Source organism: Pyrus communis, chromosome 15 (genome assembly GCF_963583255.1).
Source record: "Pyrus communis chromosome 15, drPyrComm1.1, whole genome shotgun sequence".
Lineage (NCBI taxonomy): Eukaryota > Viridiplantae > Streptophyta > Magnoliopsida > Rosales > Rosaceae > Pyrus > Pyrus communis.
Window position 1 is genome coordinate 8,186,910 of NC_084817.1, and position 16,261 is coordinate 8,203,170.

Consider the following 16,261-nt stretch of genomic DNA (forward strand, 5'->3'; position numbering starts at 1 on the left):
CTTGGATTCACTTCACATTGTTTGCAATGGTAGGTTTTTGTTTGTTTTTTAAACAAACAATATTATTCACAATAAATAGATGGTGAGTGGGCTCAGCCTCAGCAACGGTTAATTTTGGAGTCGTACTCATCTTCGAAGGTTTAGGCATGAATTATACATCTGTTTTGAGGTTGGAGGGATAAACCCAATCATCGTGCACTAAATGCGATTAGGTCCCCACATGTGGTCACCCGCACTAATTTGACTTGAGGGGAACGCAACAATTTACGACAGCACCAATTACGTTGATTTCCCTGTCGTTTTTTCATTCTTCTATGTCAATTCTCCGTTGTCTTTTTCTTGGTACCATTTTTCATTCGACAAGTATAAAACTTTTTGCCCCACTTATTTGTTGTTTGTCCTTCTAATTGATTTGATATTGTATCTTCAGCAACGGATTTATAACTCAATTAGTTTTTTTTTCTTTTTTTTGTTTGTTTGTTTTTGTGAAATGATAGATTTGTTAGATTAGGAAGCTAACGAAGTTTGAATCCCGTGTTGTGGTGTAAGGGCAACACTCATCTCTACCATTGTGATAGAGAGCTACTATTAACATTTGCAACTGCTTTTTTCTGTGCGGCTCCACTCTTATCCTATATCATTTGTTTCGAAAAGAGAATAATGTATAGAGCAATAATCTTCTACTTCATAAAATGTATGATTGTATTTTTAGAGTGTCAATAATAGCTCAAAAAAAAAAAATTCGTTTCATATTGAACATCTATTGTTTCACCAAGCAAATAGAATTTGAAAAAGAGTCAAATTTGGTGTTGTTGTATGTGCAATTGCATGGTGTGGTTTTCAAAATTTGTAGTCGTTGAGAGAGAATTTATGGATCAATAAAAAAATATAAAACAATTTAGTCAGCTTTTGAAAATCATCTAGTTTAAAATGGATAAAGAGAACCGGAGGTTTTTTAAAGATATTTTTTATCGATTTTTTGTCACTTCATATTTTTGATATAATATTGATACGATGATTGATTAATAACTATGAAAGAATAGAAAGTTTATAAAAAATCTCATTTGTAAGAAAGTGTTCTTAACATTTCACATGAATAAAATTAATATTGATTATTTTTTTGAACCGAAGTACCAAAGTGGCCAAAATAGAAGAATTAACCCGTCAAGATTTAGTCAAATTTTATATTGTGTACTTAATTTACTTTTAATTAAACAATTATAAGTCCTTAGGACAGATTTGGTGGACATTTTATGGACACGAAGGCTGCGTCTTTAGTGTTTCCTCGTAATTGGTTGAATGTTAGGTGTGCGGTTTCAACTTGGACATGGATGAGTGTGCTGTTCATCTAACATTCAACTTGGATATGTTTTTATTCTAAAAATTGACTTAATTAACAACTGGTATTGATAGAAGTGCGTGATAACTATTTTGAATAACTAATAATAATTTTTTTTTTTTTTGTAATTCTACTTGCGGGTCAATCATTTCATCGAAGACTTACATACAAGAGGGACCTGTGGTATTTCAACCAATTAGACACTGTCATGTTTTATTGAGATAAACTCAAACATACTGTGAGTCGGATTTTGTTTTTATTGTTGGAGAATAGAGCCTTACATAGAAATACAACAAAATAATTGGGAATTCCACACCTAATGTCACCAATGTCTTCTGTGATACCAGTGATGTAGGTGGTGGATCATGTTGATCTTAAAATGTTTGACACCTACGATGAAATCACAAATCAATCACGCACTGTCACGTTAAAATGTCAACTAAATTGAGGACCACCACAATTTGTAAGTTTCTCTCCATTTTATGACATGTGAGTTGGGAATATTGCCCAACCCTTCCCACATGCACATCCTCCAGACAGTCACCAAACCCCATCCCAGCAACTCTCCTTCAAGGGCTTCAACCCCCATGGCTTTTGCTCAAGAAGAATGAAAGGTTGAATATTATATAATTGTTGTTTGTCCTGAGATATATATGTAATTGCTAAGTAGCTAGAAGTAAATGTGGGTCTGGTAAATAGTACCGCTGACTGAGAGAAAAATGGTAGGCAGTGCAAGGCTTTGCTTGCACAACTCCATGAGAGCTTTGAATTTATTTGTCAACGTTTGTGGAGTTGGAGTCATCATCTACTCCCTTTGGCTCATCAAGAAATGGCAAGTTGGAGTCTCTGAGCTCCCTCCCGTCTCGGTTGTCCCAAAGCCATGGTAAAAAAGTTCATATTTCTGCTCTTTATCTTTCTATGGTACTGCGTTTATCCTCGCATCCGAGGTTCTCTGTTCAAATCTCTCGTTCTTGAATATCGCTTGTATCGAAGAAAACGAAAAGCGTTTTTGTTATATCGTGTGATGGACTGATAGGCAGAGGCAATCTGCGGTTTTTTCTTTAATTTTGTTATATTTTTCTTTTGTTAGAAAATCATCGGTTGCAATTTTGTTTGACAGGTTTATCTATACATGTTTAGGTATAGGAATTGCTGTCTGCCTGAGCACCCTTTGCGGTCATATGGTTGCCAATTCCATCAGCAGTTTTACTCTCTTCATTGTATCCTTTCTGGTGATTACAACTTTTCTATTAATTTTCGGCTTCAAATCTTTGTTATAATGTCCAAAAAAAGCTTGGCCGGTGATTTTCGCACTCATTTTAACCTCCTGCGCTCCTCCCTTCGAGTGCAAAATGAGTGTCAGAATCGCAATCCAAAAGTTTCCGTCCTTTTTTCTTGAACTTTTTACCAGGTTTAGCAATACCAATAATTTTTTTAGAAGCCTATGCTCTTTGCAATTTGAATCTAGTTTATGAATGTTTACACAAATTTCATCGATCCGGTTTGTCCTTAACCAGTTCTAATTAGTACATAATCTCCATCTTCTGTCTTCTTTGCCTCGAAGTTGGAGTGATTATCAACATTTTCTATAGGATGAACTGGGAAGTGGTATGCCTTCCTGCACTTGTGATTTTTATGTGGTGCATTCAGTCATTAACTTAAAATCACTTTTTAAAGAAGCTGCTTTTTTGACAGCAATTTGCAGAGTACATTGATGAGGATCACACCGTGTTCAAAAATTTCTTGACGTTTCATCTAAACGTGTGCCGCCTCATTGTAATTATCATCTTGATACCACAGGTACCAAAAAAAAAAAAAAAAAAAAAAAACCCTCTCTTTTTACTCAACTTCGAAAATTGTCTGAATCGTTATATCAGCATAACTCTATTGACCTAACGGTTTAGACAATGTTGGTAGGACAAAATTTCCCATGACTCTTAGCTAACGCAAGTTCATTTTGCAGATCAAAGCTATTGTGCTAGCGATCATTCTTTGGGCCATTGGTTCCGAGCCGAGGGCGGATCAATGCAACTATTCTGATGTCACAAACTTCAGATATTCGTTTCTGGCAGCGCCTACACAATCTTTACTAGATATATGGCGACATGGATTCCGAAACTATGAAGTTTCGTCAAGAGAATTTGAAAACCCGCCACGCCCGAGTTTTGTTTCAAATGTACAGAGATTTTTCAGAATGCATTTTCACAGAAGAGTCACTCTTAGTTAGGGAAGAAGTATATAAGTTTTGGGTTTAGGGTTCCCCTGCATTTTTGTTATTTTGGTGAAAGGGGAAGTTTGGGAGAGGTTGAAAAGTAGCATAGGAGATAGAATGAAATGGATTAATTTTACAGAAACTAGTAATTCTCTCCAAAATTAATTACTTGAAAAGCATTTGTTTACATCGTTCATTTGTTTACTTTCTGTTGATGTCTCTGTCGTGTTGAGAGAGGAACTGTGTTTTAGGGTTTGATTTGAAAAGATAAGAATTGTCTGCCCTCCTATTTTTCGTGCCATTTCTGTTTTGTGTGGTCAAGCCACGTCAATATTATATATATATATATATATATATATATATTATAAAGATAATAAGACAAAAATGAATAGTAATATAAAATGTTGACGTTACTTAACCGTGACTACACAAACAGGAAGCCACGGAAAGTGAGAGAGCAGACAATCCTTGTCCGATTTGAAATCCAAGGGTCTGAACAAATTGGGTGAAGTAGCATATTTATTTTCACGTGTTGGTATGTATGCCGCATCTTCTAAAAAAGCATTTTTTAGCCAAAATGCTCTTTAAGATTTGCGTAACTCTTTACTTTGATTCCTGAGATTTGAAATCAATAGAAGTGGTTTATGAGTTTGTCTACTATCAATCATTTTGGTTCTTCCTAGAAAAATTTCCATTAAATAAAGATAAAATAACAAAAATACTCTCAATTTTTATCAAATCTTTTTGGCCTATTGTCTATTAGATTGAGGTTATTTTTGTTATTTGGTCTTTATTTAATATAATTTTTCAAGTAAGGAGCAAAATGATTGATGGTGGACAAACTTAGGGATTACATATATTGATTTCAAATATCAGGAACCAAAGTGATGAGTTACACAAATCTCAAGAACTATTTGGTTAAAAAGCCTCTGAAAAATATTATTGTTAAGGCTGTGAACGAAGGACCCGGCTTCTCTGCCCTCTCAGTTCTCATACACTCTCATCCTCTCCTATTTTGTACGATCACGGTTAAACCACGCCAACATTTTATATTAATTTTTTATAAAGATAATAAAATATATATATATATATATAATATTAATGTGATTTAATCATGACCGCATAAATAAAAAAAAGATAAGAATGTATGAAAACTAAGAACGCAGAGAAGCCAGGTCCGTGAACGAATGGGTTGACGCCTCTCATATAGTGCACCAGTGGACCTATAGCGCAATTGTCTCTAGCTTGGGACCCGCCTCCTGCAAGGAAGGCGAAGCTTAATGTGGATTGCTCTCGGCTCAGCACAGCTGGGAATATAGGTGTTGGGGGAGTATTACGAGATAACAGTGGTGATTGGCTTGGGTCTTCGATCAGCTTGGGCAAAGGGCAATTGGTTGAAGCTGAAATTTGGGGGCTTTATTTTAGTCTATAACAGTAAACAAAAGTATTTCAACTCTTTGTGTGGAGATGGACTCAGCTATAGTGGTTAATTTAATTAAAACTATAACTAATACTAGTTTTTATCTTCTTACCAACATTATTGATCAACACAAACAATTTACGGTATGGATGGTGGATTGCTAGTTGGTTCTTGTCTATTGGGAGAAGAACATTGTGGTGAATGGCTTTGCCAATTGGAGTTATAATATGAATCTTGGGTATCATCATTTTGAGAATCCACTTGAATGAATTGAACTCATTTATTTGATAACATGGTCGGAGTCTCTACAATTCGAACTGTTTGTAAGAATTTGTTGAGTTAGTTTTGGGTTGTTCTACCCCCTTATGTTACAATTGTTTTTTAGTACAAGCAATATTCTATACTAAAGTTACATTATGGAAAAGGGAGAGGGTTTTAACCTCAAACGCAGTGGGTTAAAGAAAAATATCCTAACCACCATAATAATCCACTACTTGTATTGAAAAAGAAATTTAAACATATCAAAATGACGTGCATGAGTAGACACATTTAATTACTTGAATACAAGTCGTTTGTATCAATATCTTTGTATTAATTCCAAATTCCAAAAGCTTCCTAGTCAGTCCTTGCACAAGTGAAATATGAAGACTGCATGAGCAAGCAGTCACTCAAAGCAACCATGAAACCTTCGGGGATTTGCAAATCAAAATGCCCAAGACCAAGGTCGTCTCCAATCCAAAACTCAAATTCCTGGACTCAAATCAAATGTTTGGGTCAAAAGATTGTAGCGGGTAAGAACCCATTAACTTTTTTGCCTCCAAATCCAAATGTTTGTGTGTTGTCATAAGAATTTTTTGTATAAATTTTGCTCACTTTCCTCGCATACAACATTAGTGACAATCAAGAGAGATCACAAATACAGCGAGTTAAAGACAAGATAAGTAGATTTTCAACACTGTGAAAATTTTTAAATTTTCAATCACGCTGCCACTTAACATTATATTCTTCTTTACTTATAATAATAAATGAGAAGTCGTAAATTCCAACCTAAATGATGAGTTTAGAGTTTCATACTCATTTATTGTGCCACCTTGGTATAGATATTATGGCCATTGAGAAAATCACAACCAAAATGAAGGCCACCTTCAAGTCTGCTGTCGTTTCCCTATCATGGGAGGCCACTATCTGATTCTGATAAAGCGCATTGTCGGTTATCTAAACTTGCCAATGCCGTTTAGTTCAGGTGTTGGTGAGTCCCCGAAATAACAAAAACCTTCACCGTAGGAACCCAACAAACACTTGTCCGAAACTCATAAGCTCAGCTCCACCACAACCAGCCTGCTCCACCACTCTCTAAGCGGCATTCATGGAGTCCCAAGCCGGCGGTTCCGTATTCTCCCACGTCCCTCAGGTCCCTGAAGTCCCACTTTACGCGGTAAAATAAATTGATTACCACATTTTTGCTTTAAACTTCGATTCTTTTGTGTTTAGTTTATATGAAAACATGAATTCGCGGGTTAGGCCAGTTGATCAAGACAGCATGGCCGCCTTCTTCACCTGCCATCCTCTTAAGTTAGAGTAGTTTAAAATAGAATATCGCCTTGTCAAGAAGTAGAGAGTTTTAAAGAATCTTTTGTTTCTTTTTGTTTTGAGAAAAACAGATGCAGGCTGCTTATGGGAAAGACTCAAGTCCTCAGAAGCTGAATTTGGGCATTGGTGTTTACAGAACTGAGGTGTGTTTTCGTATTTTTCACTTCAAAATTCTTGCGATTTTCAATTTTTTCGGCGCAATTTTACCACTTCAAACAATCGATTACTGTTTGTGAAAATACTTGTGATCCATTTAATTGTGATTAGTGACTAACTAATCTTAGCTTAACAGAACTTACAATCACAACTAACTCTTAGCTCGTTGAATTTCTTGCTGACTGGACCCATCAGGCTTACTCGGATTATATTGTGAAACAATGTCCTTGGGGACCTTGACAAAGTTATTAACAGTTAATACATCCTTGTTCTTACTTAATGTTTATGCAACAACAGGATGGGAGACCTGTCCTTTTAGATGTGGTTAGTCGAGCGGAGCGGTTACTAGTCAATGACTTGTAAGTTGTAAGGTGTCTCGTTGTTCTTGCAACTGTAATTTGCTTCGAGTAGCGATTATACTCCGGTTTGGATGATTTTCAGGTCCAGTTTTAAGGAGTATCTTCCTATCACTGGAATGCCAGATTTCAACAGATTGAGCGCTGCACTCGTTTTGGGTGCTGACAGGTATTGGAGTCCCGGCCTAATCCACATTATACCATGTTAACGAACTTTGCACCATATGGATACAATACGGGCTTTTTTTTGCTGATTGCATGCGCATTTCAATTTGTTTGGAATCAGCCCTGCTATAAAGGAGAATAGAGTGACTACTGCCCAGTGCTTGTCTGGTAGCGGTTCAATAAGGATTGGAGCCGATTTTTTAGCAAAGCATTACGGTCAAGTAAAGCACTTATCCTTTTGTCTTTAGCATTTTCGTGTGCTAATGGATTCGTGTGACATGGACTGATTATGTACCTTTCTCAGCATCATATAGTGTACATGTCCCAGCAAACATATGGAAACCACCCAAATTTTTTCTCCGCGGCAGGGATAGCTATTGAGACTTACCGTTACTATGACCCAGGAACGCGTGGACTGGATTTTCAAGGTAATTTTCTGAGTATAAATGCTACCTTCGCATTCCTACCTTATACCGTAGATTGTGTATTCGGTAGATTCATCTATTATTTCTGTCAGAAGATCAATAAGAGCTGTTGTGAAAATATTTGATTAAAATCTATAATTTGTTTGCGCCTAATATTCTATCCACAGTTTTCCAACCGTTACAATGCTTGAATGTTCTTTCATTTTTCAATTTTGGTGAATGACAGGCATGCTGGAAGATCTTCGTTCTTCCCCAACAGGAGCTATCGTGCTTCTCCAAGCATGTGCGCAAAACCCCACTGGTGTTGATCCAACTATGTCACAGTGGGAGCAGATAAGACAGTTGATCAGATCAAAAGGGTTGTTACCGTTTTTTGACTGTGCTTATCAGGTAAGGTACTGTTACATTAAAGGTCGAGAACACCTTGCATTTTTCAGTTTGCTAGGATCCCCCAAGCGTTGAAGCCTGCGGGTTCTTGCACCTGAGAAATAGGTGCAAGTTTCTTTATATACCTTCATCTAGGGTCTCTATGTAGGGTTTTGTCAGTGGAAATCTGGAAGAGGATGCGCAATCGATTCGCCTTTTTGTTGCTGATGGTGGTGAATGCCTTATAGCCCAGTCATATTCAAAGAATATGGGACTTTACGGAGAACGTGTTGGGGCACTCAGCATTGTAAGACGCCAATTTTTCCTACACTGAAAGCCCAAAAACTCAACATAAAAAGAACCCATTGATGCTTGCTTGTATAGACATCTGAAAAATCTTGTTTTTATAGTAGTTCATGTATTTATACTCACTCTTTCTTCTATTTTCTGCACATATCGGCTTCAACGGATTTTCCTGAAACTAGAAATCATAAAGCTTTTAGTTTGATAGGTTTGCAAGACAGCAGAAGTGGCTAGCAACGTCGAAAGCCAGCTGAAACTCGTGATCAGGCCCATGTATTCTAACCCACCCATTCATGGGGCGGCCATAGTGGCTGCTATCCTAAAGGACAGGTATTTGATTATACGAATGTGTCTGCCTTCGTGCAGTTTAACTGAGAGCACTGGAATCAGGAACATGTGTCTGCCTCTGTTTGCAGGGATATGTACAATGAATGGAGTATTGAAGTGAAGGCAATGGCTGACCGCCTTATGAGCATGCGCCAACACCTATTCAATGCGCTGCGTGACAAAGGCACTGCAATCTCTCTCTCTGTGGAATGTATTTTACTAGCAGAAGGATTAACATGACTAAAAGCGTGATTAGTCGCCTATAGATACCCTTTTGCCTCCGTTGGTTCGAGTCATATTTTCAAGCTCTCGGTTATGATTTGGCAGGTACTCCCGGTGACTGGAGTCACATAATCAGGCAAGTGGGGATGTTTACTTTCTCAGGATTGAGCCCTGAACAAGTTGCCTTCATCACAAAAGAGTACCACATCTACTTGTCATCTGATGGGTAACACCCCACACACTACAAACTTAGCTTTTTCCCCCAATGCATGTGCATTTCCGCATACGTAGTTACATTTTTTGTTTCAGGTATGGATTACGCAGACAAGAAATGTACTCTCTTATGCAATCCAGTTTAAATATGCAATGCTAGGGTCCGGAGCATGATTTGTCAGTGCACGTCAAGTCTTCCACCGGAATTTTCATAGATCGAACACATAATTTTACTTTGGGGCACAGTTTTACGGCATGACGATACAATATAATTTACTCACTCTTGTTGTTACCGTGCAGGAGGATTAACATGGCAGGTCTTGGTCCTAGGACAGTTCCTTATCTTGCAGATGCAATACATGCAGCTGTAACCACTGCTGTCTAAGCCAATGTTGAATTGCATAAGAGGGCCAAATTGAAATTCCTTTGTAATCCAAGGGCCACACTAGAAATGAATTATTTTCCATTGGTATTAAAAATAGAAATTGTGAAGGAATGAATAATTGTTAATGACATTTATGTCCGTCCACTAATTGGCGTTGAGCCAATGATTTCTCAATTGGTTAGGCACATTATTGTAGGCCACGATCTGATAACGCATTGTCGTTTCATAAAAACTTGGCAATGCCATTAGTTCACTCTCGTTAAATCCTAAAACTCGTAAGGTTTTTACTAAGGTTTTTACTGTAAGGTTTTTACTGTTCCTCTAAGGTTTTTACTGTTCATCTTCTTCTTCTGCCTCAACTGTGCGATATACCCTCGCGACAAACTGTTTGCTCCATGTTTGCTTCTAGTTCTCAACCTAACAGTTACATATATCTTTGATTTCTTGTTTGGTGTAGATCTTGATTACTAACTCAGTGTTTATTTATGTTAATTTTACTGCAATCCAAGATGGTGCGGTACAATCGCCCATCTTGAACTGCAAATTTAATCTTACTGCAATCCATGATGGTGCGGTATCATCGCCTATCTTGGACTGCAGATCTAATTTTACTGCAAATTTTAGGTGGAGCGGTATTAGCGCTCATCATACCCTATATATTTAAATTTGCGTGCTACTTAATTTCATTGCAATTTTAAGTGGTGCGGTATAATCGTCCACCCTACTTTGCATATTTAAATTTTTCCTGCTACTTGAGTGGTGTGGAATAATCGCCCATTCTATGTTACATTATTTCAATGAGAATGGTGCGGTACAAATGCCCTCCTCATTCACCCTGAAAATCTCGAGCCAGAAGTTTCGAGTGCTTATCATTTTGGCCTGAAGATCAAAATAAAAAATTTGTAAGAACCAAAAGTTCTAACACTATATTCCTCTAGGAATACATATTATTGCAAGTTCTTACACATCTCAATTTTCCTTCAGAAAAGAAAATGGTGAACTTGGCAAAGCTTGATTATGCTGCCCTGGACATTACTGGGAAAAATTACCATACCTGGGTATTGGATACCAAGATCCATCTGGAAGCAGGGAATTTTGGAGATACCATTAGGGAAGAGAACAACTCATCCTCTCAAGATTTGGCCAAGGCCATGATCTTTATTCGTCACCATCTTGATGAGGGACTAAAGAGTGAGTACTTAACGACTAAGGATCCGTTAACTCTCTGGAAGACATTGAGAGACAGATACAATCACCAGATAACGGTGATTCTTTCAAGGGCTCGCTATGAGTGGACTCACCTAAGGATCCAGGATTTCAAGTCAGTGGCAAAGTATAATTCTGCGTTGTTCAGAATTACCTATCAGATGAAGCTCTATGGGGATATTTTTACTGAGGAAGATTTGCTGGAAAAGACTTTCAGCATATTTCATACCTCTAACGTGCTCCTGCAACAACAGTATAGAACGCGAGGCTTCATTGAATACAAGCAGCTGATCTATGTGCTCCTGGTTGTTGGACAAAACAATGAGCTCCTGATAAAAAATCATCATTCCCGACCTATTGGATCTGCACCATTCCCTGAAGTGAATGTTGCTTCTCTCGAATTGAACGCAACATCCTCTAGTGGTGATAATCATAAACGAGGACATAGCCACAAGCGATGTCAGTGGAATAGGAAAGGCAAGAACCATGGTGGTCAATTTCACAACCAGGTTCCAAGGCATAATTCAGGCCCGAGCTTTAAAAATGGAAATCGCCACAGAGGCAAAGCTCGTATGAACAATGCTCTTAGAAACTCTAATGGAGCATGCCATAGGTGTGGTGGCGATGGGCACTAGGCGTGCACTTGTAGTACCCCAAAACATCAGGTGGATCTATATCAAGCCTCCCTCAAGGAGAAGGGTGTCGAGACCAGTTTTCTCAACCAGGCTAAACCAATAGATATACCTAATCCAATGTGTGACTTATCAGGGCAGTTGAACACAACTCACCTAGAGGTCTCGGACTTTATGGTGGAAAGGGGAAATGAAGTATACTAGTCCAATTAAATCATTGATGTTTGATGTACTTTTATTATGTTGAACTTGTAGTTTAAAAACTAGCATTTCAGATTCAATAAAAGTGGCATTTAAATTTCCTATTATAACTTGTCTTTAACTGTGATTCTGTCACTCCCCGATCTCGACACGTCCAAGATCGACACGTAACGTCACCAAATACTCGTATATCTCACATACCCCGTCTCCGGGATATGGCAAATCACAATTTGAGAATCAAATTGCAAAGTAATTTTTCGTTTACTTTATGGCTGCATCTAACCTCCTCGTTAGACTGCCTACGTACCTTCAATAGGGATTAAGCCATTCGTAGTTCCTTACTTCACTATACTTGAACATTCATCACATAAGTCATTATGTCCCAACAAAATATCACAATGCATATCATGCAATCTTTCAAAGAACAAACGATGAAGCACAATCATATTCTCTCGCCATATTTATCAACAAGTCAGTCATAACAATAACAATGATATCCAATATAATAATCCCACAAGACGAATAACATTTCCACTTCATCCATTACATAAATCATCACATTCCCACATAAAATCACATTTCATAGCGTGTAACATATTAAAGAATTAACAAAGCACAATATTATTCTCTAGAAATATTAATCAACTAAAACAATCATAATAATAACACTCATATCCAACGTCATTCCACAATCCTGTCAATTAATCAATTTGTGAATCAAGATGCACAATCTTAGCATTTAATTACATTAATCATGCAATGCAATAACAAAACATTTCACGAATTTAACCAAGAAAATCTATATAATTCCCCGCTTGGATTATGAGTAATAAACATGGTAATTCTAATTTATTATCACAATATCTATTGTGGGTAATTCCAATCCACTTGAATTTAGGATTCTAAGATCATCTTACGGAAATGAACAAGAGCAAGGATTCCGGACAACTCAACGGAATCCAACAACATCGGGTTCCAGACCACTCAACGGAACCAAAATATCAAGCGTTTTCTCGTAATCTACCCAGACTTGTCATATGTAAAGTCAATCCCTACATTATGGGATTGGTACACTAACAAATCAGGCACTCAAATAAGCCGCGAGGCTTGGGTGAGTGACAATAATATAAACATGTGATACAATAATAAAACCAGCCATCAATCACAATTTATAAACCTAGAATATAAATCATTCATAAGAAATCAATACCAAACTTTTGAAAACTCTGAGGGAGTTACCCAGACATCCAACAGTTTGCCTGAAACAATCACAACATCTCACAACCATATTCTCATACACACAATGAAAAGTAGGGTTAGAGCGATACAGTTCAGCCGAAACCTACATCTTTGAAGCTATCTCAATCCAAACTCAATGAAACCCAAGGTGGATATGATCCCGGACCATCACTCAACGAAATCGCGGAGTAAGAGGGATTCTGAACCATCACTCAACCGAACCCAAACCAAGATACGATTCCGGACCATCACTCAACGGAATCGTGGAGTACAATGCATAACCACCAATCAATGAAACAACACATGAATTAAGTTACTCAAGTTATAAAGGCTTAACGAAACAAGAAATGAAATAATGAAATGAGGGATAAAACACATTTCGAAGCAACAAACCCCATGACAATGGGTTAACGGTCCACCACTAGCCCTCCCCTTTCATCAAATCAAGCCAATCATACAAAACAAACCATATTTTCAATATGCACGTCAAATCCCACTTCATAAAACTACCTCGATGACTAAATATAAAAATTAACAATTTATAGGAAACATAATTATAAAACCATTTCATATTCACATATATTAAAGTCACTCACATTTCATCATATCATACCATCTATGCAAATCAACCACCTTTCAAATATACACGTCAAATCACATATCACAATCATCATCAGCACACAAGCCAAATCATGTTTAATAAACATAGGTCTATGGCTAAATATATATATATATATATATATATAATCACATTTCAATAGAAATCACATTATAAAACTAAGTCATATTCATAGATGATACCAATATAAGAAATCAAGGTAATAACCATATCACATATGTTCAAGTCACTCTCTAACCAATGTAGGCTCACTAGACTTCACTTAAGTCTCCCATAGTACTAATTTTATTATTTAGAACGTATCAAGACATGTTGACCGCAATTCAACTCTCAGTCAACGATAGGGTCCATCACTCTACGTAATTCAATCTTGAAGATCCACACATCGGATTTATGATCCATAACTTCCCAAAGTCCACATTATGCTTCTCGAATAACATACTAAAATTTCATTATGATCCAACGGTCGGATTGTCGTCAATCACACAAATAAGTGGCGGTCCAATTTGATCACCACACCAAACAATTGAATTTTGGGAAACCGAGCTAGACATAGGTTCATAGGGTTACTAAAAGGTATTTGGAACCTAGACAACACTCGTGAACAATCCCATGCACCGCCACACGCGGTGGTAGTCAAGATGGATGGTTTAGAAACCCTAGATTTTCAACATTAACTAGATAAGCTCAAATTCACGTGGTAGCTAGAGCTCAACAAGGGAAACACTTTTCACAACTAGGCCAACGATAAATTCTAACCGAAAACCGTCCAAATTCACCAGAGAAAACCGAATTTCTAGGGTTCTAAACACCCAACTCTAAAATGAATATGAAAGCACAAACTAAGCATACCAACTTGAAGATTATGAAGAATAGATGAAGTTTCATACCTCACTTGAAGGAAAGGGTTGCCGGAATCACTGGAAAAATGATAAAACTGCCGGAAAACTGGTGGGCTTTGTGGCTTCAAACTGCAAAGATAGAAAAGAAATTGGGAAATCGAACACCACGGAGATGTAAGGTTTGTCAAGAGCTTTCCATGGACACCAAGATCACCCAAAACGGAGCTTGGATGAAGAAGATACAAGCGGGTCAAATTTATGGGTTAACAGGTCCAAGTCTCCCCTAAAACGGGTTAGTAGCAGCTCCCCTACCCATCTTTCAGAAACCTCCCCCTTTTCTGGAGGTTGCACTCCCATTTATAGCATTTTGGTAAAATTACCAAAATGCCACCAACTTCAAACGACTCTAACTTCTCCGTTCTAACTCGGAAATAAGATATGTTTACGCTTACGCGCTCATGGAATCGAACTCTACCTAACCAATTCAAGAGTTAACTGAAAAGGTCGAGAAAATTAGAAATGACTAAAGTACCCCTCACTTTGTTTTTCTCAAATTTGGAGAATTAGCGAACTAATTCCAATCAAAACTTCGAAATACGTTAAGAATAAAATAAAATAATAATTTTGGGGACGAGATATCACAGATTCCCTTACTCAGAGAGCATGGATAAAAACTATGGTCACTCTCAAAACATGAGAAATAGCGGAGATATTTATCTTGCAGACAGCGCAACCACGCATACAATACTTCAAGATCGAAAGTATTTCTCAAGGTTGATACTTACAAAAGTAAGGGTAACAACAATATCAGGACAATCAAATGTGATTGAAGGCTCAAGGAAAGCCCAGATTATGTTACCAAATGGAACAATATTGTCCATACAGAAAGCATTGTACGCTACTCAATCTACTCGAAATTTGTTGAGTTTTAAAAACATACATTTAAATGGATACCACATTGAAACGAAAAGTGCAGAAAGTGTGGAGTATTTATGCATTACCTCCAATGATACCCAGAAGCGTATATTGGAGACGTTGCGTGGTTTGACGAGTGGATTATATTATACATACATAAAGACAGTTGAATCACATACTGTCATGAACCAGAAGTTCATTGATTCAAAAGTTTACATGCTTTGACATGATCGTCTGGGTTACCCAGGATCTACCATGATGTGTAGAATCATTACCAACTCTAATGGACATCCATTATTGAGCAGACACATTGCTATCTCAAATGATAACCCTTGCAAGGCTTGTTCTCAAGGGAAGTTGGTAATTAGACCATCACAATTAAAGGTTGATGCTGAATCCCCATCATTTTTGCAAAGAATTCAAGGGGATATTTGTGGGCCTATTCAACCATCCTGTAGACCATTTCGATATTTTATGGTTTTGGTTGATGCATCTACCCGATGGTCACATGTTTGTCTCTTGTCTACTCGAAATGTAGCTTTTGCGAGACTTCTTGCTCAGATAATTAAGTTGTGAGCACAGTTCCCAGATTACCCCATTAAGTCAATCCGACTTGATAATGCTAGTGAATTTACATCTCAAACCTTTGATGATTACTGCATGGCATTGGGAATCGATGTTGAACATCCCGTTTCTCATGTCCATACTCAGAATGGTTTAGCAGAAGCATTGATCAAGCGATTTTAGTTAATAGCCCGCACTCTGCTTATGAAAACAAAATTGCCAGTTTCTGCATGGGGACATGCCATCTTACATGCTGCATCATTGGTTCGATTGAGACCTATAACCAACCACCAATACTCCTCAGTACAACTCGTGTTTGGACATCAGCCAAACATTTCACATTTACGAGTTTTTGGTTGTGTTGTTTATGTACCTATTGCACCACACAACGCATTAAAATGAGACCCTAGTGCCGATTGGGAATTTATGTGGGTTTTGATTCACCATCTATCATTGGATATTTGGAACCCCTGACAAGTGATATGTTTACAACTGTTTTGCTGATTGTCACTTTGATGAGACAGTCTTCCCGTCGTTAGAGGGAGAAAAGACAGTTCCAGAAGA

At 37.5% G+C, this 16,261-nt stretch overlaps 3 protein-coding genes across 3 annotated transcripts; all 3 read left to right on the forward strand.

Annotated features, from left to right (window-relative positions):
- Nucleotides 1-1,934: 1,934 nt before the first annotated feature.
- On the forward strand, nucleotides 1,935-3,738 carry LOC137718324 (tetraspanin-19-like). The gene is made up of 5 exons (XM_068457848.1): nucleotides 1,935-2,222; nucleotides 2,460-2,559; nucleotides 2,867-2,947; nucleotides 3,035-3,139; nucleotides 3,303-3,738. The coding sequence occupies exons 1-5, from the start codon at nucleotides 2,059-2,061 to the stop codon at nucleotides 3,564-3,566; spliced, it is 714 nt and encodes a 237-aa protein (XP_068313949.1). The 5' UTR covers nucleotides 1,935-2,058; the 3' UTR covers nucleotides 3,567-3,738.
- A 2,424-nt stretch (nucleotides 3,739-6,162) lies between these two features.
- LOC137717529 (aspartate aminotransferase, cytoplasmic-like) lies at nucleotides 6,163-9,653 on the forward strand. Its single transcript, XM_068456921.1, has 12 exons — nucleotides 6,163-6,406; nucleotides 6,633-6,704; nucleotides 7,015-7,076; nucleotides 7,159-7,242; nucleotides 7,360-7,459; nucleotides 7,543-7,666; nucleotides 7,890-8,053; nucleotides 8,199-8,336; nucleotides 8,541-8,662; nucleotides 8,749-8,843; nucleotides 8,987-9,107; nucleotides 9,395-9,653. The coding sequence occupies exons 1-12, from the start codon at nucleotides 6,338-6,340 to the stop codon at nucleotides 9,477-9,479; spliced, it is 1,236 nt and encodes a 411-aa protein (XP_068313022.1). The 5' UTR covers nucleotides 6,163-6,337; the 3' UTR covers nucleotides 9,480-9,653.
- An 818-nt stretch (nucleotides 9,654-10,471) lies between these two features.
- On the forward strand, nucleotides 10,472-11,320 carry LOC137717003 (uncharacterized). Its single transcript, XM_068456327.1, has one exon. The coding sequence runs from the start codon at nucleotides 10,472-10,474 to the stop codon at nucleotides 11,318-11,320; it is 849 nt and encodes a 282-aa protein (XP_068312428.1).
- Nucleotides 11,321-16,261: the final 4,941 nt, after the last annotated feature.